The 18,314-nt window shown below is 37.6% G+C and overlaps 1 protein-coding gene across 1 annotated transcript in view; it reads right to left on the minus strand.

Moving 5' to 3' along the window:
- Positions 1 to 231: 231 nt before the first annotated feature.
- Positions 232 to 18,314, minus strand: part of LOC126182428 (cullin-4A) — a 102,298-nt gene continuing 84,215 nt past the window's right edge. The window contains exons 13-14 of the mRNA XM_049924849.1: positions 3,065 to 3,217; positions 232 to 697 (exon numbers count right to left, since the gene is read on the minus strand). Of these exons, the coding sequence (XP_049780806.1) occupies positions 602 to 697; positions 3,065 to 3,217 (249 nt within the window). The 3' untranslated portion in view covers positions 232 to 601. The remainder of the gene's footprint in view (positions 698 to 3,064; positions 3,218 to 18,314) is intronic.

Genomic DNA, 18,314 nt, shown 5'->3' on the forward strand with positions numbered 1-18,314 from the left:
TCTATCAGCTACAGTCATTTGAATGTAAAATATGTGTCAGTGTATGGGAATTTTACATTATCTACAAATATATACTCCATCAGCACACACAATTACTCATCTGTGAAACATTCTTTCCTTCCTCTACATAGTATGGACGAGTTTCAGTTCAATGTACAATCAATTAACAAAAGGTAACTCTCATATTATCAAATACCGTGATACAGTGTTATTGTATAAATAATAACAAAGTTTTAAAAACAGCTTCTTCAGTGGTTTTTATTCAAATCTTATGCATTATGACTTCACTTCATTTAAAGTCTCACATGTGTGTCTACACACACACACACACACACACACACACACACACACACACACACACACACACACACACACACACGCCACAAGTGTGGCCTTCTAAAATAAAAAGTAAATACATTTAAATCTTCACATTTTTACACACACAACCACATTCGTGTTTCCTGCAAATGTACAGTTTTGTAAACCTGAATTACTTCCATTGCAATCATAATTTATTTTACACAAACTGCATTCTAAGAGTTAGTTTTCAGGTTTTTGAGAATCCACTTGCAAGTTACTGTTTCAAACAGTCTTTTGTATTTTATGCAACATAATTGTACTGATTAGGATTGTCCTTATCACGTTCCATGTAGTCTCTGTCAATTAAAGATTCAATACGTTTCTTCAGATCAGCAGGCTGAAAAGAAACAAGATGTGAGATCTTTGTTTACCACGGTATACTTACAGGAAAGAAAGAAAAATTTAATTAAACAGATCCATGAATGTGTATTGATAATGGCCTCTTGACAAGAAGTATTGTTTTTCAATTACTTTAATTACAAGGCATTTCTAAAGATAATACGTCTATAAAACAATTTACTTTGTACAAAAACATTTCAACAAAAAAATGATTTGAAGCTATTTCTGAACAAGACATTAACAATCTTGCAGTTCCTGAGTGATAGCTGATAAAAGAACCTTGTTCCAGGGTGTGTTACCACCCAGAGATGTCCTAAAAGTACATATTTTCCTACAAGTACATATCTGATAGAATGAAAATTATGTTCATATTCTTTATCAGGTATCACTAAACAGGTTTCTGTTGGCTGCTATAAAAATCCTTGAGTGTAAATATTCACAAGTGATCGTCCAAGAAAGAAGTAGCTAATAAAATCTGCACTTGAGCAATTCTTGAGCATTGCTCATAGTCTGAGGCCCTTAGCGGGTGAATTAACACAGGACATTCAATTAAAAGCTGCATGTGTTGTTACAGATTTGTTTAGCAAGTGTGATGCTCATCAAAATCTGGAGAGAAATGCTACACGAGAAGTTTCATTCTAAGCACATACGTTCCAAAAACAATAGGACTACCTATTTCATCCCGCATAAAACTTACGACATGAACCATGAAAAGAGAGAGAGAGAGAGAGAGAGAGAGAGAGAGAGAGAGAGAGAGAGAGAGATATTTGAGATTATACAGAATTACCAACTGTATTTCCACACACCATTCATAACTGAACAGGAAATTAAAGAAATTATAATGGTTTCCAAAGTAACCAAACACTGTAAAATGGCTTGCAGAGGTTATGATAAATATTTGTGTAAAATGTCCTTTCATTAACCATGCAAAACATTCCCACTGTCTGCTTTTGTCCAATTAAAAAACTTTTCTATTCTCTGAGTTTCCAGAGATTATTAATTCACTATACGGAAGGAAAGTGAATTTCTGCTTGATCTAAATTTCCCTAATTTGCTATTTTTGTGGACTAATTTTGTTACTTCATATAAGGCCCATTTAATTTATGTGTTGTTCTTAAATTAAAATGACCTTAAACCACTGAATAGCACAAAATACTCTAATACTTAATGCCTGAACAATGTGTGCAAAATATTAGGATCTCTGGGTAATTTGTGCAGTTGTTTGAACTAAGTCTGTAACTGAGGCACTTCTTTTTAGATTTTGTAATAGCCAGAGAATATTTTAATAAATGGAGCTTATCCACACAAATTCCCAATGCTTTCTAGTCTCTATGTGTGGAAGTTAAGTATTCTCCTCTTTATTCTAAAAGCCTGCCCATATTCTGGTTAAACATTCAAGACATTTTTATGTTTGATATATCTTTCATATCTTGGCTTGTCGCATACTTTCAGTAATAATGATAGTGTTTGGTAACTGTCTCTTCTTCACCCTAAATAATCTGGTCATTGGAAAATATAGCATTTGGAACAATACTGCCTAGTTTACGTGTCATTTGTGTGCCAAATTTTCATTAAAAACTGGGATACCTGTGCTTTTTTTTCCTATAGTGGTCAGACAGAAGACCTAGTGTCAACAACGTTTCATATTTAGAAGAAATGCGTTGATACTTGAGTGGCTAACTTAAACGCATTACCTTATTAAAAGTTCAAAAAGAACCCAATCCCGCAAAAAGAACAGCAAGCCCAATTACTTAAAAACTTCATATTTTTGTGTGATGTTTTCTGAAAGAGGATGGATCAAATATAAATAAACCTTTGTAAATTCTGTGTCTTTTCATCATGTCCAAGTTGTAGGCAAGGAGGTTACATGAGGAGGGATACACAGCAGGGCACGTGGAACAGCCATTCTACAACCAGCATCTACTGTTACGAAGAAAGAGGACAGCAACTCATTAAAATAAATTTTCTCATGAACAAGAATATTAGTACAATTGAAAATCATAGTTATGCTCACAGTTTGAAGAAACCACTCTTTATGAGATTGGGCAAAGTATAACAAGGTGATCAATTTTTCTAAAGTTACCTGAACAATGTAGCAGTGGCACATTTGTGAAATGGTTACTCAGTAAAAACACACTTTAAAATTGCAATTATTTGCCAAAACACATTATGTACTAGAGAATTTAGATAAATAAACATTGCGAGCATGCAGAATATTTTTTTATACTTACAATGGTTCCAGCATTATTAGACTTCTAGTTTTTTAAGCTGGGAGCAACGCATCACAAAACTGATGTGTAAACAGTCAACTAAAATTTAACATGTTTATAGAAAACACATATGTAATTTATTTGGCAGCATTTACCTTCACTGGGAACTTTAGCTGATTGTATAACTCACTGATGAGCAAATTATGGCTAAGTGTTTTTCGCATCTTCATTATCCTAACAATAGCAGCATCAATCTGATATTGTCTGTCCTGGAAAACACGTTCTTCTGTGGCCTTCTGTTCTTCAGTCTGCAAAAGGTAACATTTAAGATCAGTTCCTTCTTACCAAACAGTCAATATTACACACAAGCTACATTTATGATATTATTCACCATTTATTTACAGCAAATTCTAACATTAGTACTAAAACAGAAATGCCAATTTCCATCATCACAGTTTTATCTTTCTCATGCAAACTATCCACATTCTATTTTATTACAGGAATTATAAGTAAAATCAATTACAGAGATGTGAAGAAAGTCTTTCTGAGGACAGCTAGTTGGTGGCAACACACAGGTCAGGCCGGTATTACCTATCAAATTTCCTTGTCAAAGATTTTGTCAAAGATGTGATCAAATATTCGTCAAATATATTTGACAAAGATCTTTGACGTAGCGCTAAAAAGGGGCATTACACTGTGATCATATTTTTCGTCAAAGTTCAAGATAGCTGACAACAACAACAACAACTTGTCATTGACCACAGCAGTTGCATGTACCACAATTGCACTGTGTGCACATGCGGAAGAAAAGGTGGGGGGGAAAAAAGGAAACACCTGGGTTAAGCCGTGGGTTTTACAACAACATGATAAAATCATTCAACAAAACTTGTTACGTGAGCTTATAGTGGAGGATGTCAAGTCGTACATCAAATACTTAAGAATGGATGAGCACACATTTCTGGATGTGCTCAGTGAAGTGTATCCTCATATCACAAAGCACAATACTCATTTAAGAACTGCTATATCTGCAGAAGACAGGCTCACTGTAACACTCCGATTCCTTGCTACAGGAGAGAGTTAGGTTAAGTTAGGCTAGGTCAGGTCAGGTCAGATCTCCAATCATTAATTTTGTATTCAGGGTGCCTCACGTTGTAATGCGTATCATCAGTTTCGTACATCACTATTAATTTTGTAGTTGAGGTACACACCAATTGTATTTACTGGAAATGTTTCTAAAAACACTACAGATGACAGAACGCTGCAGCGATGCTAGCGCTCCACGTGATAATATGTCACATTGCAGTGAACAGAAGACAAGCGACTTCTTTGAACAAATCTACAGCGAGGCCCTAGATTTGAATAAAATATTTGATGTCATTTGACAAAGTTCCCTATTACACCATCAAATTTCTTTGACAAAGATATTGGACAAAGAAATTTGATAGTGTAATACTGGCCTCACGACTGCAGGCTTCTGGCCTGGAGGAGGAAATGTGACTTTTCAGGGTCAAGGCAGGGAAATCAATGTAAGTCTTAGCTCTCTTTTTCCTTATCTCAATAAATGCATATTGCTTTCAAGAAGCCTTCACCAAAAATTTGGAAGCAAGTTTCAGCTAGGCACCCTCCAACTTCCATCACCACCTTTATTCAAACCTTTATCATTAAATCACTAGCAATGGCACTAAGATGGCTACCCTCTCAAAAAATTCCAGTAAACAATTTCAGAATATTTGAGTGGATATTAGAATTATTTGTGAATAGTGCCAATCTTAGAATATATACTGAAACAAACTGGTGATGATAGCTTTTTTTCCTGTAGGATGTACAAATAACTCAACCATGTTACTGTTGTCACAATTTTTTTTAGTGAGAGAAGGAGATGAAAGTAAGGTCGAAGGAAGTGATGCTGTTTAGGGTACAAACATAAATCACCCAGATTTCATTGTCAGAAAGAGACAACAGGACAAGATCTGAGAAAAATAACTAATGAAAATATCAGCAAATATTTTACTTGCACATTCTACTGTCTTCCATGACTCTGTGTCAAGAGCAATCTTACTATTTTTTTCCTGAGTAGTTCCTTTTCTCTCAATATCATTATAACCAATACACAGAGTTAAAGAGGCTGATAAATGACAGCAAGTTCCAACACAAAATAATATGGTAGATTTTAATACTAAAGTAACACAAAAACTACAAATTATTATGTAGTGAGGAACCAGATTTTACACTAGAAATGACAGAAATTTTAAGTCAGTAGTTTTCGCCAAGAAGGACAATATATTCTATAAACGTCATCCAGAAGAAACCAAAGAGAGAATGGACACGGAAATGATCTCACTAGACAAGAAGTACAAATTGTACATTATGAGAATTTGTACATGCTGGTGAGCAAAAAACAATCACCAGCTTAATAACATGTTGGCCCACCTCTGAAACACAATACAGCGACGATTCTATGTGACATGTATCTGATTAGTTAGTGGTAGGTTTCCGGAGATATGTGGCGCTACATCTCTACAACATGTCATACAATTTCTGTAAATTACAGGCCAGTAGTTTGCAGCAATGGAGCTGGCACTCAACAGCATGCCAGATGCACTACACTGGATTCAGATTAAGCAAATCTGGTTGCTAAGACATCAGCACGAGTTCACTATCAAGTTCCTCAAACAACTGTAGGAAGTCTTTCGTCTTGTGACAAGGACATTTATCCTACAGGAATATGCCATTTGCCTTTATAGAAGTCATCAGTTTGCAGGGATGCAGGTGATGATGTTTGGTTTGTGGGGCGCTCAACTGCGTGGTTATCAGCGTCCGTACAATTTCCCAACCTTCGCTCAGTCCAATTTCGCCACTTTCCTGGATGATGATGAAATGATGAGGACAACACAAACACCCAGTCATCTCGAGGCAGGTGAAAATCCCTGACCCCGCCGGGAATCGAACCCGGGACCCCGTGCTCGGGAAGCGAGAACGCTACCGCGAGACCACGAGCGGCGGACAGGGAGGCAGGTGTTCTGCAGTAATGTTCACATAGTCCACAGATGTCGTGGTGCCTTCAGTTACTATCCCAGCTCAAGTGGAGGTCCAGGTGAAAGTCACACTTATTATAATACTGCTCGCACTGGCCTGAACCTGTGGCACCTTCGAGTTGAGAAAGTAAGAAGTGCAAGCTCATTACTTCAACAGAGTGTTTATTAATGTAACTATAAAATCAGACAGTCAACAGTATTAGAAAAACATAGGTACGAAAATAACTGCTCAGGACACCAATGTACAATATGCTGATCTTCCACATAGTGTATGTTTTGAGCTACCATTTGCTTGTATGGTGGCATATCTAGGAGCAACCATCAAGCTAACATAACAATAAACGTCGTTTACTTGACCAGAAGATGTCTTTTCACTGATACACAATCCAAATTTGATGATCCTGTGCCCACTGCAATCATAACTGACGATGTCATCAGATGAACATAAAAACATGTATGGGTTGTCAGCTGAGGAGCCCCACATTCAATAACGTGTGCTGACCAATATGCTCCGCAACACTTGTGCCAACACCAGCAATGTACTATGTTGTCAGATGCGCCCTGATTGCTGCCTATCTTGCTTTGCAGAGTGGACAAACCTCTGACATCCACATCTTGTGATGACTCATGGATGTCCAACACCTTGCTGTCTATTTGTGGTTTCATCATCTTTCAACCACAGTCTGAGCTGCTGCTTCACAGCCTGTGCCATATTGATCCTTCCCACCAACACCAGCTTTTCTGAATTGCAAAGGTGGGAACTTTCCCTGCAATATATCCTACTTTCCTGTAACCCTCCTAGTCTTAACCTTTGTTAGTCATTGTCCACTCCCATCCAGCCCCTTCCCTGTTCCCATTCCAGCACTACACAGCCCTCATCCTCCATTGCACACAGTCTTTTTACTTCTCTCCTATTCTGCTATTCCCCACACCCCCTCCCTCCCCACCTCTCTGCTCCATCCGTCTAACCTCCAGACTGCACACAGCTGCCCTGCCATCTTTCCACCTCATCCTTCCACCCTCCCCAACAGCATGACACTGTCTGCCACACCTACCCTACTATCCCTCCCCCTGCCCACCCCTGCATTCTCCTTACCGCCACCTAGTCACCACTCCCATCATGCACTGGTACTGTGCTCGTAGTGTTGCCTCAGTTGCCTGAGACCGCAGTCGTGAGTGTGAGTTGCATTTACGTGAGTGTGTATGCGTGTGTTTGCCGTCTAATTATAACGAAGGCCTTATGGGCTGAAATCTATATTTGTGACAGTCTTTTTGTTGTGTCTATCTGCAACTCAGCGTCTCCGCTATATGGTGAGTAGCAACTTTCCTTTTCACAATATTGTTACATTCCATCCTGGATTTTCCACTGTTTGATTTCAACCACATTCCATAGGTGCTCACAACATTAGCTCACGAACAACCGACTAGCTTTGCTGTTTCCGAGAAATATCATTACCGGGACTGAGCTATAAAAATTTGTCCTCCGTCCAAGTCTCTTGTATGTCAGTGGATTTTCCCATTTGCAACCCATGAATCACTGGAATGATTTCCCATTTGTCATACTTACATACTTTCCTTTCCATGTCACATGTTTGCAATGTCACCAAGTGGTACTCATTCTAGTGGTAGATAGTGGTCACAATTTTTGGCTTATTACTGTATACAAAGAGGAGGATATACCAGATTAAATTAAGAAAAAAAGCTTAACATCTTAGAAAATGAATTTTATGTATAAAAAAGGTAGCAATTAAGAGAGGTACTTATATAATGCCCCCCACAAACCATGGGCCTTGCAGTCGGCGGGGAGGCTTGCATGCCTCTTCGATATGTACCATAGGTGCAACCACAAGCTGGAAGCAAAGGAGGAACTACAGCCATAATTTTTCCTGAGGGCATGATGCACTACTGTACGGTCAAATGACGATTCAACCTCTTGGGTAAAATATTCCTGAGGTAAAATAGTTCCCCGAGCAGAGACTACCCAGGAGGATGTTGTTGTTGTTGTTGTTGTTGTTATGAGAAACAGTAGCATTCTATGGATCAGAGCATGGAATGTCAGAGCTCTTAATCAAGCAGGTAGATTAGAAAATTTAAAAATGGAGATGGATAGGTTAAAGTTAGATACAGTGGGAGTTAATGAGGTTCAATGGTAGGAGGAACAGGACCTCAGGTCAGCTGAATAAAGGGTAATAAATACAAAATCATACAGGGGTAATGCAGGAGTGTGTTTAATAATGAATAAGAAAATAGGAATGTGAAGAATCTACAATGAACGGCATACTGAATGTATTACTGTAACCAAGACAGACATAAAGCCCACACTCACCACAGTAACAGTAGGAAAAGGGACAGAAGGAAAAATAGTAGGTGAATATGGACTGGGGGAAAGGAATGAAAGATGAAGCCGCCTGGTAGAATTTTGAACAGAGCATAATTTAATCATCACTAACACTTGGTTTAAGAGTAACGAACGAAGGTTGTACATGTGGCAGAGACCTGGAAACACTGGCAGGTTTCAGACTGATTATATAATGGTAAGACAGAGATTTTGGAACCAGATTTTATACTGTAAGACATTTCCAGGGGCAGATGTGGACTCTGACCAGTTTACTAGTTATGAGCTGTAGATTAAAACTGAAGAATTTGCAAAATGGTAGGAATTTAAGAAGATGAGACCCAAATAAACTGAAAGAACAGAGAGTTGTAGAGTGTTTCAGGAGTAGCATTACAGAATGATTGACAAGAACAGGGGAAAGGAATATGGTAGAAGAAGAATGGGTAGCTTTGAGAGATGAAATAGTGAAGGCAGCAAAGGATCAAGTAGATAAAAAGATGAGGACTATTAGAAATCTTTGGGTAACACAGAGATACTGAATTTAATTGATGAAAGGAGAAAATATAAAACTGCGGTGAATGAAGCAGGTGAAAGAGAATATAAACGTTTAAAAAATGAGAGTGACAGGAAGAGCAAAATGGCTAATCAGGGATGGCTAGTGGACAAATGTAGGGATTTCGAAGCACATATCACTAGGGGAAAGAAAGATACTGCCTACAGGTGTGTTTAAGAGGCTTCTGGAGTTAAGAGAACCACCTGTATGAATATCAAGAGCTCAGATGGAGAACCAGTACTACGCAAAGAAGGGAAAGCTGAAAGGTGGAAGGAGTATATAGAGGATCTATACAGAGGAAATTTACTTGAAGGCAATAATATAGCAATGAAAGAGGACACAGATGAAGGTAAGATGGGACATATGATACTGCATGAAGAATTTGACAAAGCATTGAAAGACCTAAGTCAAAACAAGGTCCTAGGAGTATACAACATTCCGTTAGAACTACTGTATTGATAGCCTTTGGAGAACCAGCCATGACAATACTCTTCTATTTGCTAAATAACATGTATGTGACAGGCGAAATTCCTTCAGACTTCAAGAAGATTCCTATTCCAAAGAAAGTAGTTGCTGACAAGCTTGAAATTTACTGAACTGCCAGTTTAATGAATCATGGTTGCAAAATACTATCATGAATTCTTCACAGAAGAATGGAAAAACTGTTAGAAGCCGACCTTGGGGAAGATCAGTTCAGATTCCGGAGAAATGCAGGAACATGCAAGGCAATACTGACTCTCCTACTTCTCATACAGAAGATAGCTTAAGGAAATGCAAACCTACGTTTATAGCATTTTTAGACCCAGCGAAAGCCTTTGACAATGTTGACTGGAATACTTTCTTTGAAATTCTGAAGGTAGCAGGGGTAAAATAAAGGGAGCAGAAGGCTATTTACAACTTGTAAAAAAACCAAATGGCTTATATAAGAGTCGAAGGGTGTGAAAAGAGAGGCAGTGGTTGAGAAGCAGTAAAGGGAACCAAGGAAAAATTTGCAGTAGTAATTAAAGATCAGGGAGAAGAAATAAAGACTGAGGTTTACTGACATTGTAATTATGTTGGGGACAGCAAAGAACGTGGAAGGGCAATTGAATGGAATGGGCAGTGTCTTGGAAGGAGGATATAAGATGAGCATCACAAAAGCAAAAGAGGATAATGGAAAGTAGTTGAATCAAATCATGGTGATGCCAAAAGAATCAGATTAGGAAATGAGATACTTAAAGTAGCAGATGAGTTTTGCTATTTGGTCTGCAAAATAACTGATGATGGCCGAACAAGAGAGTATATAAAATGTAGACTGGCAATGGCAAGAAAAGCATTTCTAAAGAAGAGAAATTTGTTAACATCGAGTATAGGTTTAAGTGTCATTTCTGAGAGTATTTGTATGGAGTGTAGACATGCATGAAAGTGGAACTTGGATGATAACTAGTTTAGAGAAGAATAAAATAGAAGGTTTTGAAATGTGGTGCTACACTAGAATGCTGAAGATTAGATGGGCTGATCACGTAACTAATGAGGGGATATTGTACAGAATAGGGCAGAAAGGCAACCTGTGGCACAACCTGACTAGAAGAAGGGATTGGCTGGTAGGACACATTCCGTGACATCAAGGGATTACCAGTTTAGTGCTGGAGGGAAGTGTGGGGGTAACAATCACAGAGGGAGACCAAAAGACTAATACAGTAAGAAGTTGCAGTAGTTACTCAGGGATGAAGAGGCTTGCACATGATAAGAGTAGTATGGACAGCTGCATCAAACCAGTCTTCAGTCTAAAGACCACAACACAACTTTTAGAAACAGCTAAAGATGTTATAGCAATGGAAAACCCAGGGTGGAATGTTACAATAATATTGCTAAATATGATGTAGGTATGAAGTGAACAAAAGAAAATCTCAACAGACTGGAGCGGAAGATGTAATTATGAAGATAATGAATATGAAATGGAGTTAGGTGGGATGTGCACCAAACAAATGGATTGGCAACATACCAATGAAGTTTTTTTGGTTTCCAACAGATAATAAAACACAATTAATTTGAAAAGATATACTTTCATGTCATTGCAACACAACTGATTTCATCCCCAATGATCCATTTATTTCGTTTTGGTGTATTTAATTCATTTTATATACACTACCTGTGGCAGGGTAGGATACTGTCCTCCATCTATTCTGTACCCCAGTGGTACTATTGTCACATACTTTGTAGGAGAACCTCTGGTAGTTGGTTTCAGAAATCTTAAGTAGAAATATCAGTAATAATGAAAGTTAGCATCAGGCTTGGAGGAAGGCACTGATAGCGCAATGGTTAAATCTACCGCTTGCGGAAAGTAGACTGTTGGGTTTGAGTCCCAGTCTGGCACAGATTTTCAGTTCTCATGTACCTTACACTGCAGGTTCAGCATACCTGAATGGTTAGCACTGATGCTGTTTCATGTCACTGTATATTTCGATGATTTGACTACAATCCATTCAGTCATTTCAATTCTGTCTATTTAATTCATTTAACATTTATCATTTTCTTGAAATTTTTCCCTATTCTTTAACAGTTGTCTCAGTCTGTTTCATATGTTCATTTACTTTTCTCTTTTCACACCTGCAACTATTGGTGTTTGCCTTATAATCTTTCTTAAATAATTGCCCTTTTCCCATATGGCCACATCATCTTCATTTTCTAAAATGCTGAGGATTTTGTTTAATTTCATCCCATGTATATCCCAATTCTTCAATAAGTGCTCATAATCTAGATTTCTGACTTACTTCCTGTATAATAAGACTTTTTGTTTTAAGGTTGTACCCACTTTTACTATCCATGTTACAAGTCTACGATCACTTGGAGTTTGAAAGAGGCTTACGATCATCATTTCCTGCGCAATTACATTGCTGTCTGATAAAATATAAATTTTAATCCATTTCCTCCTAGACAAAAGTAGTTTCTATTTCGTTCCAGAATAAAGTGTTACAGATAAGTATCATGTCTCAGCAATTCCACTAATGTAAAAAAAAGTGCTAGGCTGAAACAGCACGCTGGTGACTTTGTAGTGGTGTAGATTGTGTAGAAGTGGAGGCAATCGTATGACACTCTCACTTACCTTAGTCACAGGACTGATGAGTTATGTGTGAGTCAGTTGGGTGGATAGAATTAGTGCAGTATAGTGGGTCAACATAAAGTCAAAACAGAATGGCAGAAAGGTGGTGGTGTATTTGGATGTGCCCATGATCACATCATGAATGAAGCTGCCCAATTTGTTTGTATACCATTCACTCACAAGCCATGTAACAAAGTCGTTAAAAGATCCTAACTGACTGGGGATGGCAAAGTTTCACACCTTTTCAATTACAGTTTCAGACCCAACAGCAATTGGTTCTGTCAGTGGAAAGCTGGTCCACCTCAAGCAGATTCTGAGAGAACAGTGTGAATGGAACTGCCTGAAATGGACATTTGGAGACTGGCATCTTACAAATGGCCATTACTCACAGTGGTTAATAAAACTGCACATCATCAACAGGCCAAACAACATAAAAAATGGACAATAGCAGTCTGGAGATGTGTAGTTTGGCCTGATGAGCCACAATTTTTCCTCTTTACCAATGATGCAAGGCAATGACTGCACCAATGGCTCAATGAGACATGCTGTGCATGGAGGTTATACTTCAGGCCAATGATGGTTCTGTGATGTTTTGTGGGACATGTTATCATACCTGTACTGTGTCCCAATCATTCAGGTTACCATAAACATGAATTTGGAAGTTTATTTTAACATTCTTTGTCACAAAGTGTTGAACTTTCTCCTACATCCTCATCATGAGTATGCTGTGCACACTCCTATCTTTCAAGACAACAACTGTGTCCAAAGGGCTGCAAGCATATGTTCCGGTTTGAAGAACACTCAGGTATCCTATTGCACTTTCACTGGCCCACTAAATCACCAAATCTCAATATCAGTCTGTGCATGACAGTACATGGTACCACTAAAAATTGCCATTTTTTCAGGGCTTATATCACGGGTTCTACTGATCACAGAGATAAAGGGTCAAGTGTTTTGGACAGTTTTTGACCTGGCGATCACTTATGTACCTATCAGAAGAACGGGCTTACTGTAGGTACCGTACAGTACAGGGTCAACATTTAAATATTACAAACTTCTTCCATCACAGGCATGTTGAGCAAATCGGATGGATATTTTGCACTAGACGTGGTCTACAGCAGACCTCAAGTGGTTTATAAAAGAACCAACTGTTCTTGGGCAGTTCCTTCGAAAACCCCAAAAAACTGAAGTAAATAAATTAACTGTCAAAACTTTACTGATGAATAAAATTCGTTATATACAAGCAGCACACACTGCTGTAACTTGGAAAAGAAGGGAACCAGCTAAAATATGCTACTGTCGGAGCACCAAACAGGCAAATGTGTTCCTATTTAAAACACTGATCGAAAAAAGTGAGGAACTAGTTGTCTAAATCTTCATGTTGTGCTGAAAGAGAGTAGCAGTGAGACAGTGACAGGAGAGGGAGGAGAGGAAGAGAGCTGTCCCAAAAAAAAAAAAAAAAAAGAGAGAGAGAGAGAGAGAGAGAGAGAAAACAGCAGTGGGAGACAAAGAGGGAGGAGATACTGATGGTCAGTGAGAGAGAGTGACATGAAAAAAGAGGGATGGATAGAGGTAGAAGCAGCAGAAGCAAAAGAAAGAGAAAACTGTGAAAATGAAAGAGAGAGATGAGTCGAGACTCTATATAGGTTTGGGGGTGGGGGGAGGCGGTCTCTATAATTAAGCCTATACCTGATTTTCCTCTTTAGTCTGTAATGAAATGTACGTCCTTATTTTAATTCCATTTGGACTTCATTTTTCCACTGTCTCTCTGATTACCTTACTACGTCCTTTTTCATATTATTTGACTATTATTGAACACCTGTACACATTTAACTAGTTCCTGAACTTTTAGTGCTACTATGACATATGCTAATTATTTTTTGAATGATGCTGCCGCCATCTGACTGTAATAATTTATTTTATTCTTATATGATCTGGATTTTGGCCTTAGTCCATTTTCAAGTATAAAAACTTATTTGTATGCCATAAAACATCAGACTGGTATGAGGTACAAGTCCTTGTCAAAACAGCATATCTGGTCATATGGGCCAGATTTGCCATTGTTAGAAGTGAGAACATCACTAAAATGCATAAATATATTGAAGACTTTCCTTTCTGGACCTCATAGCACATCTGTTACATGAAACTGCTAACCAATAATACTTGTTTAGTGTTTTCAAATCACATCTGAGCTACAGAGAGCAGAAATGAGAATCTGCGATATATTTAGGTGTTTTAGAGATATTCCCACTTTACTAATGACAGATCTGGCCTATATGACCAAATATGCTTTTTTAACAAGGACTTATTTCATACCAGTCTGACGTCTTTTGACATATTAATAAGCTTTTATACTTGAAAATGGCCTAAGGTTGAAATCTTGATCAGTTATTAATCAAATGGCAGCAGCACCATTAAAAAAATTTACCCTGACTGTGGTTCCAACAAAAAAAAATATATACACACACACACACACACACACACACACACACACACACACACACACACACACTGATTGTATCCTTCTTCTTAAGCGGTCAGACTCATGGGGCCACATGAGTCAATGATTAAGGTTCTCCACCCCAGTTAATTTCCTGCAATCCTCTTCCAGTTGTCACAGAATTCAGCAGTTGAGAGGCCTTTTTCACTATCCTCTCTTCCTAAATCTTCATATACGTCTTACGCCATCTGGTCCACATCCAGAGAAAACTTTGACCATTAGTTTGACCATTTGGTCAACCCAGCTCTATGGTACTGCTTTAACCATCTCTGCTATGTTGGGCTGCTTCATGGTGGAAAACTGTCCACCCTTCAGATTCACTGTCGCTAATAAGACCATAGGTTTTCTTGAGGATCCACCTCTCAAAAGTAAAGAGCTGTTTTAGTTCTTATGTTTCTCAAGTGTGACACTGATACAGAACAACAGAGAGTATGTAAGTCTTCTAGATTCTCAACTTGACCCCTGTTGACACACTCCAGAAGAGTTCAGTAGTTAGCCAAGAAAACACATGCATCTATTATCAAGCAGTATTCTAATTTTAATCTCTGCTTCACTTGATCTGTTTCTGACAGTATGGTTCCTCATATTTGAAATTACTGGCCCATTTATATTTATCGCCATGTATTTTTTGCCATTGCATTCCTCATAAATTTCTTCCCATATGTTAGCAGATTAATTTGCTGGCACTACCTGACGAACGATAAGATTTGTTACACTCATATTTACAAGCTAAAAACTGTTACACGAACTTTTGCGCAATACAATTTTACAGAATAAAAACACACATCTTCCTTGGTTATCGACAGCAGTGCAAAAGATTATTTAAGGAGTGAGGCATAGTTTCTAAGTTCTCACTCTATCACCATGTACTGTGATTTTGAAGTATTAACTTTAACTCAGTCTTGCTGTTGCTGTTGATAGATCAGTGTACAATATCACTAAAATATCATCAGCATAAGCCAATGAGTGTGCAAAAACTTGGAAGCCTGGAACAACGTAATTACTTACAAGGGGACTTACAGACTGACAATCTGCTATTTTCTTTATACTCATAGCATTTAAAGCGCAGTGCTCAGACATTAATTTTCAAAAAAGAACCCTCACAAAAATTCAGGAAAAAAGAAAAAAATTGAAAAGAAACTGGTTCAAATCTCACTAGTAGCAACTTCTTTTACTCTATTTAAATTTCATATATATTAACAAGTGGAAATATTTAATCACAGTTCTTTAATAAAGATAATATCTTTTTATTTTTAATTATTAATCACATGAAAAATGTGTGTGTTCACAATTAATTCAAATTCTGTATAAGAATGAGGAACATTGAACAGAAAGTGAAATAAGGTTTTATTTGTAGATACTGAACAGTATTATTACTGTACAAAATCTTTTTCATCTAACAATATGGCACTTTGCATGTCTGTACCAAATTTTAATTAATTTTCATAGGTTCAGTAATTAAAAATAAAAGAGGTTTTATTAAAAATTACAATTTAATATCTATTGATTAACATTTCCATTTTATAATTGATATATAATTTAAATAACAGTAACAAAGAAGTTGTTAATAACAAGAACCTGACTGACTTCACGATTACCAGACCCGTATGTTATGCATTCAGTAAGCTACTGGCAATTACGTCAATGAGGTCAAAATTTTCTCTGCTTAGAAAGTATTCCAAAATATTCATGTATGTTCCTTTTTTAAAAATACGTTGTACTATTTTAGGAAATTCACATACGGGCAATGACCTCCAAATTATGTAAGAATGTAGGGAACGGAAAGGGGCAGAAAAGCCCGCAAGGTTCCCTTGTTGGTTTAATCTTCACTTCTGTATCTGACACACTGAGAAACTGTGGGATATCTTGGTCCTAGTCTGTGGGTATTTTAGGCAAGAGGTCTATCCGTGGCCTTTAGATGTTCAGATAATTTTTCATCCTCTATAGACATTCTTTAGCTGTTATATTGGTACGAGTGGGAAGGAGATGCACAAGCTCATGAAAGTCCTCTTGTCCTCCTTCAACTAGAGCTTTAACAAACCTCATTTTTCTCTTCTCAAAGTAGCTAGAGCTCTTCTCACTGCAACTGTGTTTCTGTCCTTTTGCCTTCCACCTTCTGCGTTTCCTTTTTTATCTTTACCTTATTTTACTGAACCACATTCGATTTAGGTTTACTTGTTTTAATGTAATTTTTGTAATATATCTTTGTAAGAGTCCAGATATTTTTTAAATCAAACAATGGAAAATCCAGGATGGAATGTAATATTATGAAAAGGAAGTTGCTACTTGCCATACAGCAGAGATGCTGAATCGCAGACAGGCACAACAAAAAGACTGTCACAAATATAGTTTTCGGCCAGTAAGGCATTTGTCAAAATTAGATGATAGACACATACGCTACACAAACGCAACTCATACACACGACTGCAGTCTCGGGCAACTGAGGCCACATTGGGAGTAGCAGCACCAGTGCACAATGCTGCTCACAGTGTGGCCTCAGTTGCCTGAGACTGCAGTCGTGTGTATGTGTTGTGTTGTGTTTGTGTAGTGTGTATGTGTGCGTCTGTCGTATAATTTTGACAAAGGCCTTTCTGGCCAAAAGCTACATCTGTGACAGTCTTTTTATTGTGCCTATCTGCGACTCAGAATCTCCACTATTTGGTGAATAGCAACTTTCCAGATATTTTTAGTTTTTCATAATTTGTACTGTAGCTCATTTAGGTATCAAAATGATTTGCCTAATTTATTCTAAATGTGCCTTATATCTTCTTGTACAATAACTTATCACAGTTAAATTCGTAACTTCTGAACCACCTTCAGTTCCCACTGAACACTCGAATATATGGTGACTAGAAAATCAGAGCTACATTCCACACCTCTTTCTGATGCTGACTTTACATTTAGTAACCAGTTTTTGTTTTGTTATTCAATGGCAATGTGATCAATCTGATTAATTGTTCTCCCATCTAGAGAGATTCATGTTTCTTTGCAGAATATTGTCCTATTACAACTATACTGTACCAATGATAACATGATTTTTGAGGTGCCAAAATAGATTTAACTTATACCTCTCATTAGTTTCATCTTTCCTTCTTTTCTGACTGTACCTACGAAAATAGGTCCTCACCACCAATTTTTGCACACACATCTCCTGTTATTATTATTATTAACTTGTAATAAAAACTGTCTTTAATAATGCCGTTGCTTTCTTGAGAAGAAACATAACAATTTTTGTTTACCCAGATTTAAAAAAAAAAGAACCACGTCATTCTAGTATTTATAGATCTAAAATCCAACATTTATTTCCCACATGCGATTTTCTGATGATGATCCATGAAACAAAACAGAGTTTTCTATTAAATCCATTTGAGATCACCTTATCACTATAGTAGTGTGCAGGTAAGAAGGTGGCTATGTGATGCATTCTGTGCAGAGACAGATGGCATGCTCTCTGTCTCATACCCCACAGTCCAGCGCCATTGCCTACCCTGATAAATGGCAACACTAGGGCGACTGCTACACTGGGACACTGTTTCTGCTTCTGACTCTCATGTAGAATTTATATGCTCGGAAAACTGTAGATGACCCTTCTTAACATAATACTTCTTGTGTTTATTTTATGCCCCCATAATAAACACTACAGTGGTTAAGCAATCTCAGCATAACTAAACTAATATGAAAATCAATGCTAAATGTTGTACATGCAACCCAAAGTGCTCGCTATGGGAGGATGTGGCAGAGTGATGCTACTGACCGGAGCGTCACGTGGTACACAGTGCACACAACTATAGATCTAGCACATATTTATCAACTTCTCTTGTCAAACTCACTAATGCTCTGATCTATCAACAAAGATATTCAATTCATGAAAATACAACACAACTGGATAGATGAAAAAAA

Source organism: Schistocerca cancellata, chromosome 1 (genome assembly GCF_023864275.1).
Source record: "Schistocerca cancellata isolate TAMUIC-IGC-003103 chromosome 1, iqSchCanc2.1, whole genome shotgun sequence".
In the NCBI taxonomy this organism is placed as follows: Eukaryota; Metazoa; Arthropoda; class Insecta; order Orthoptera; family Acrididae; genus Schistocerca; species Schistocerca cancellata.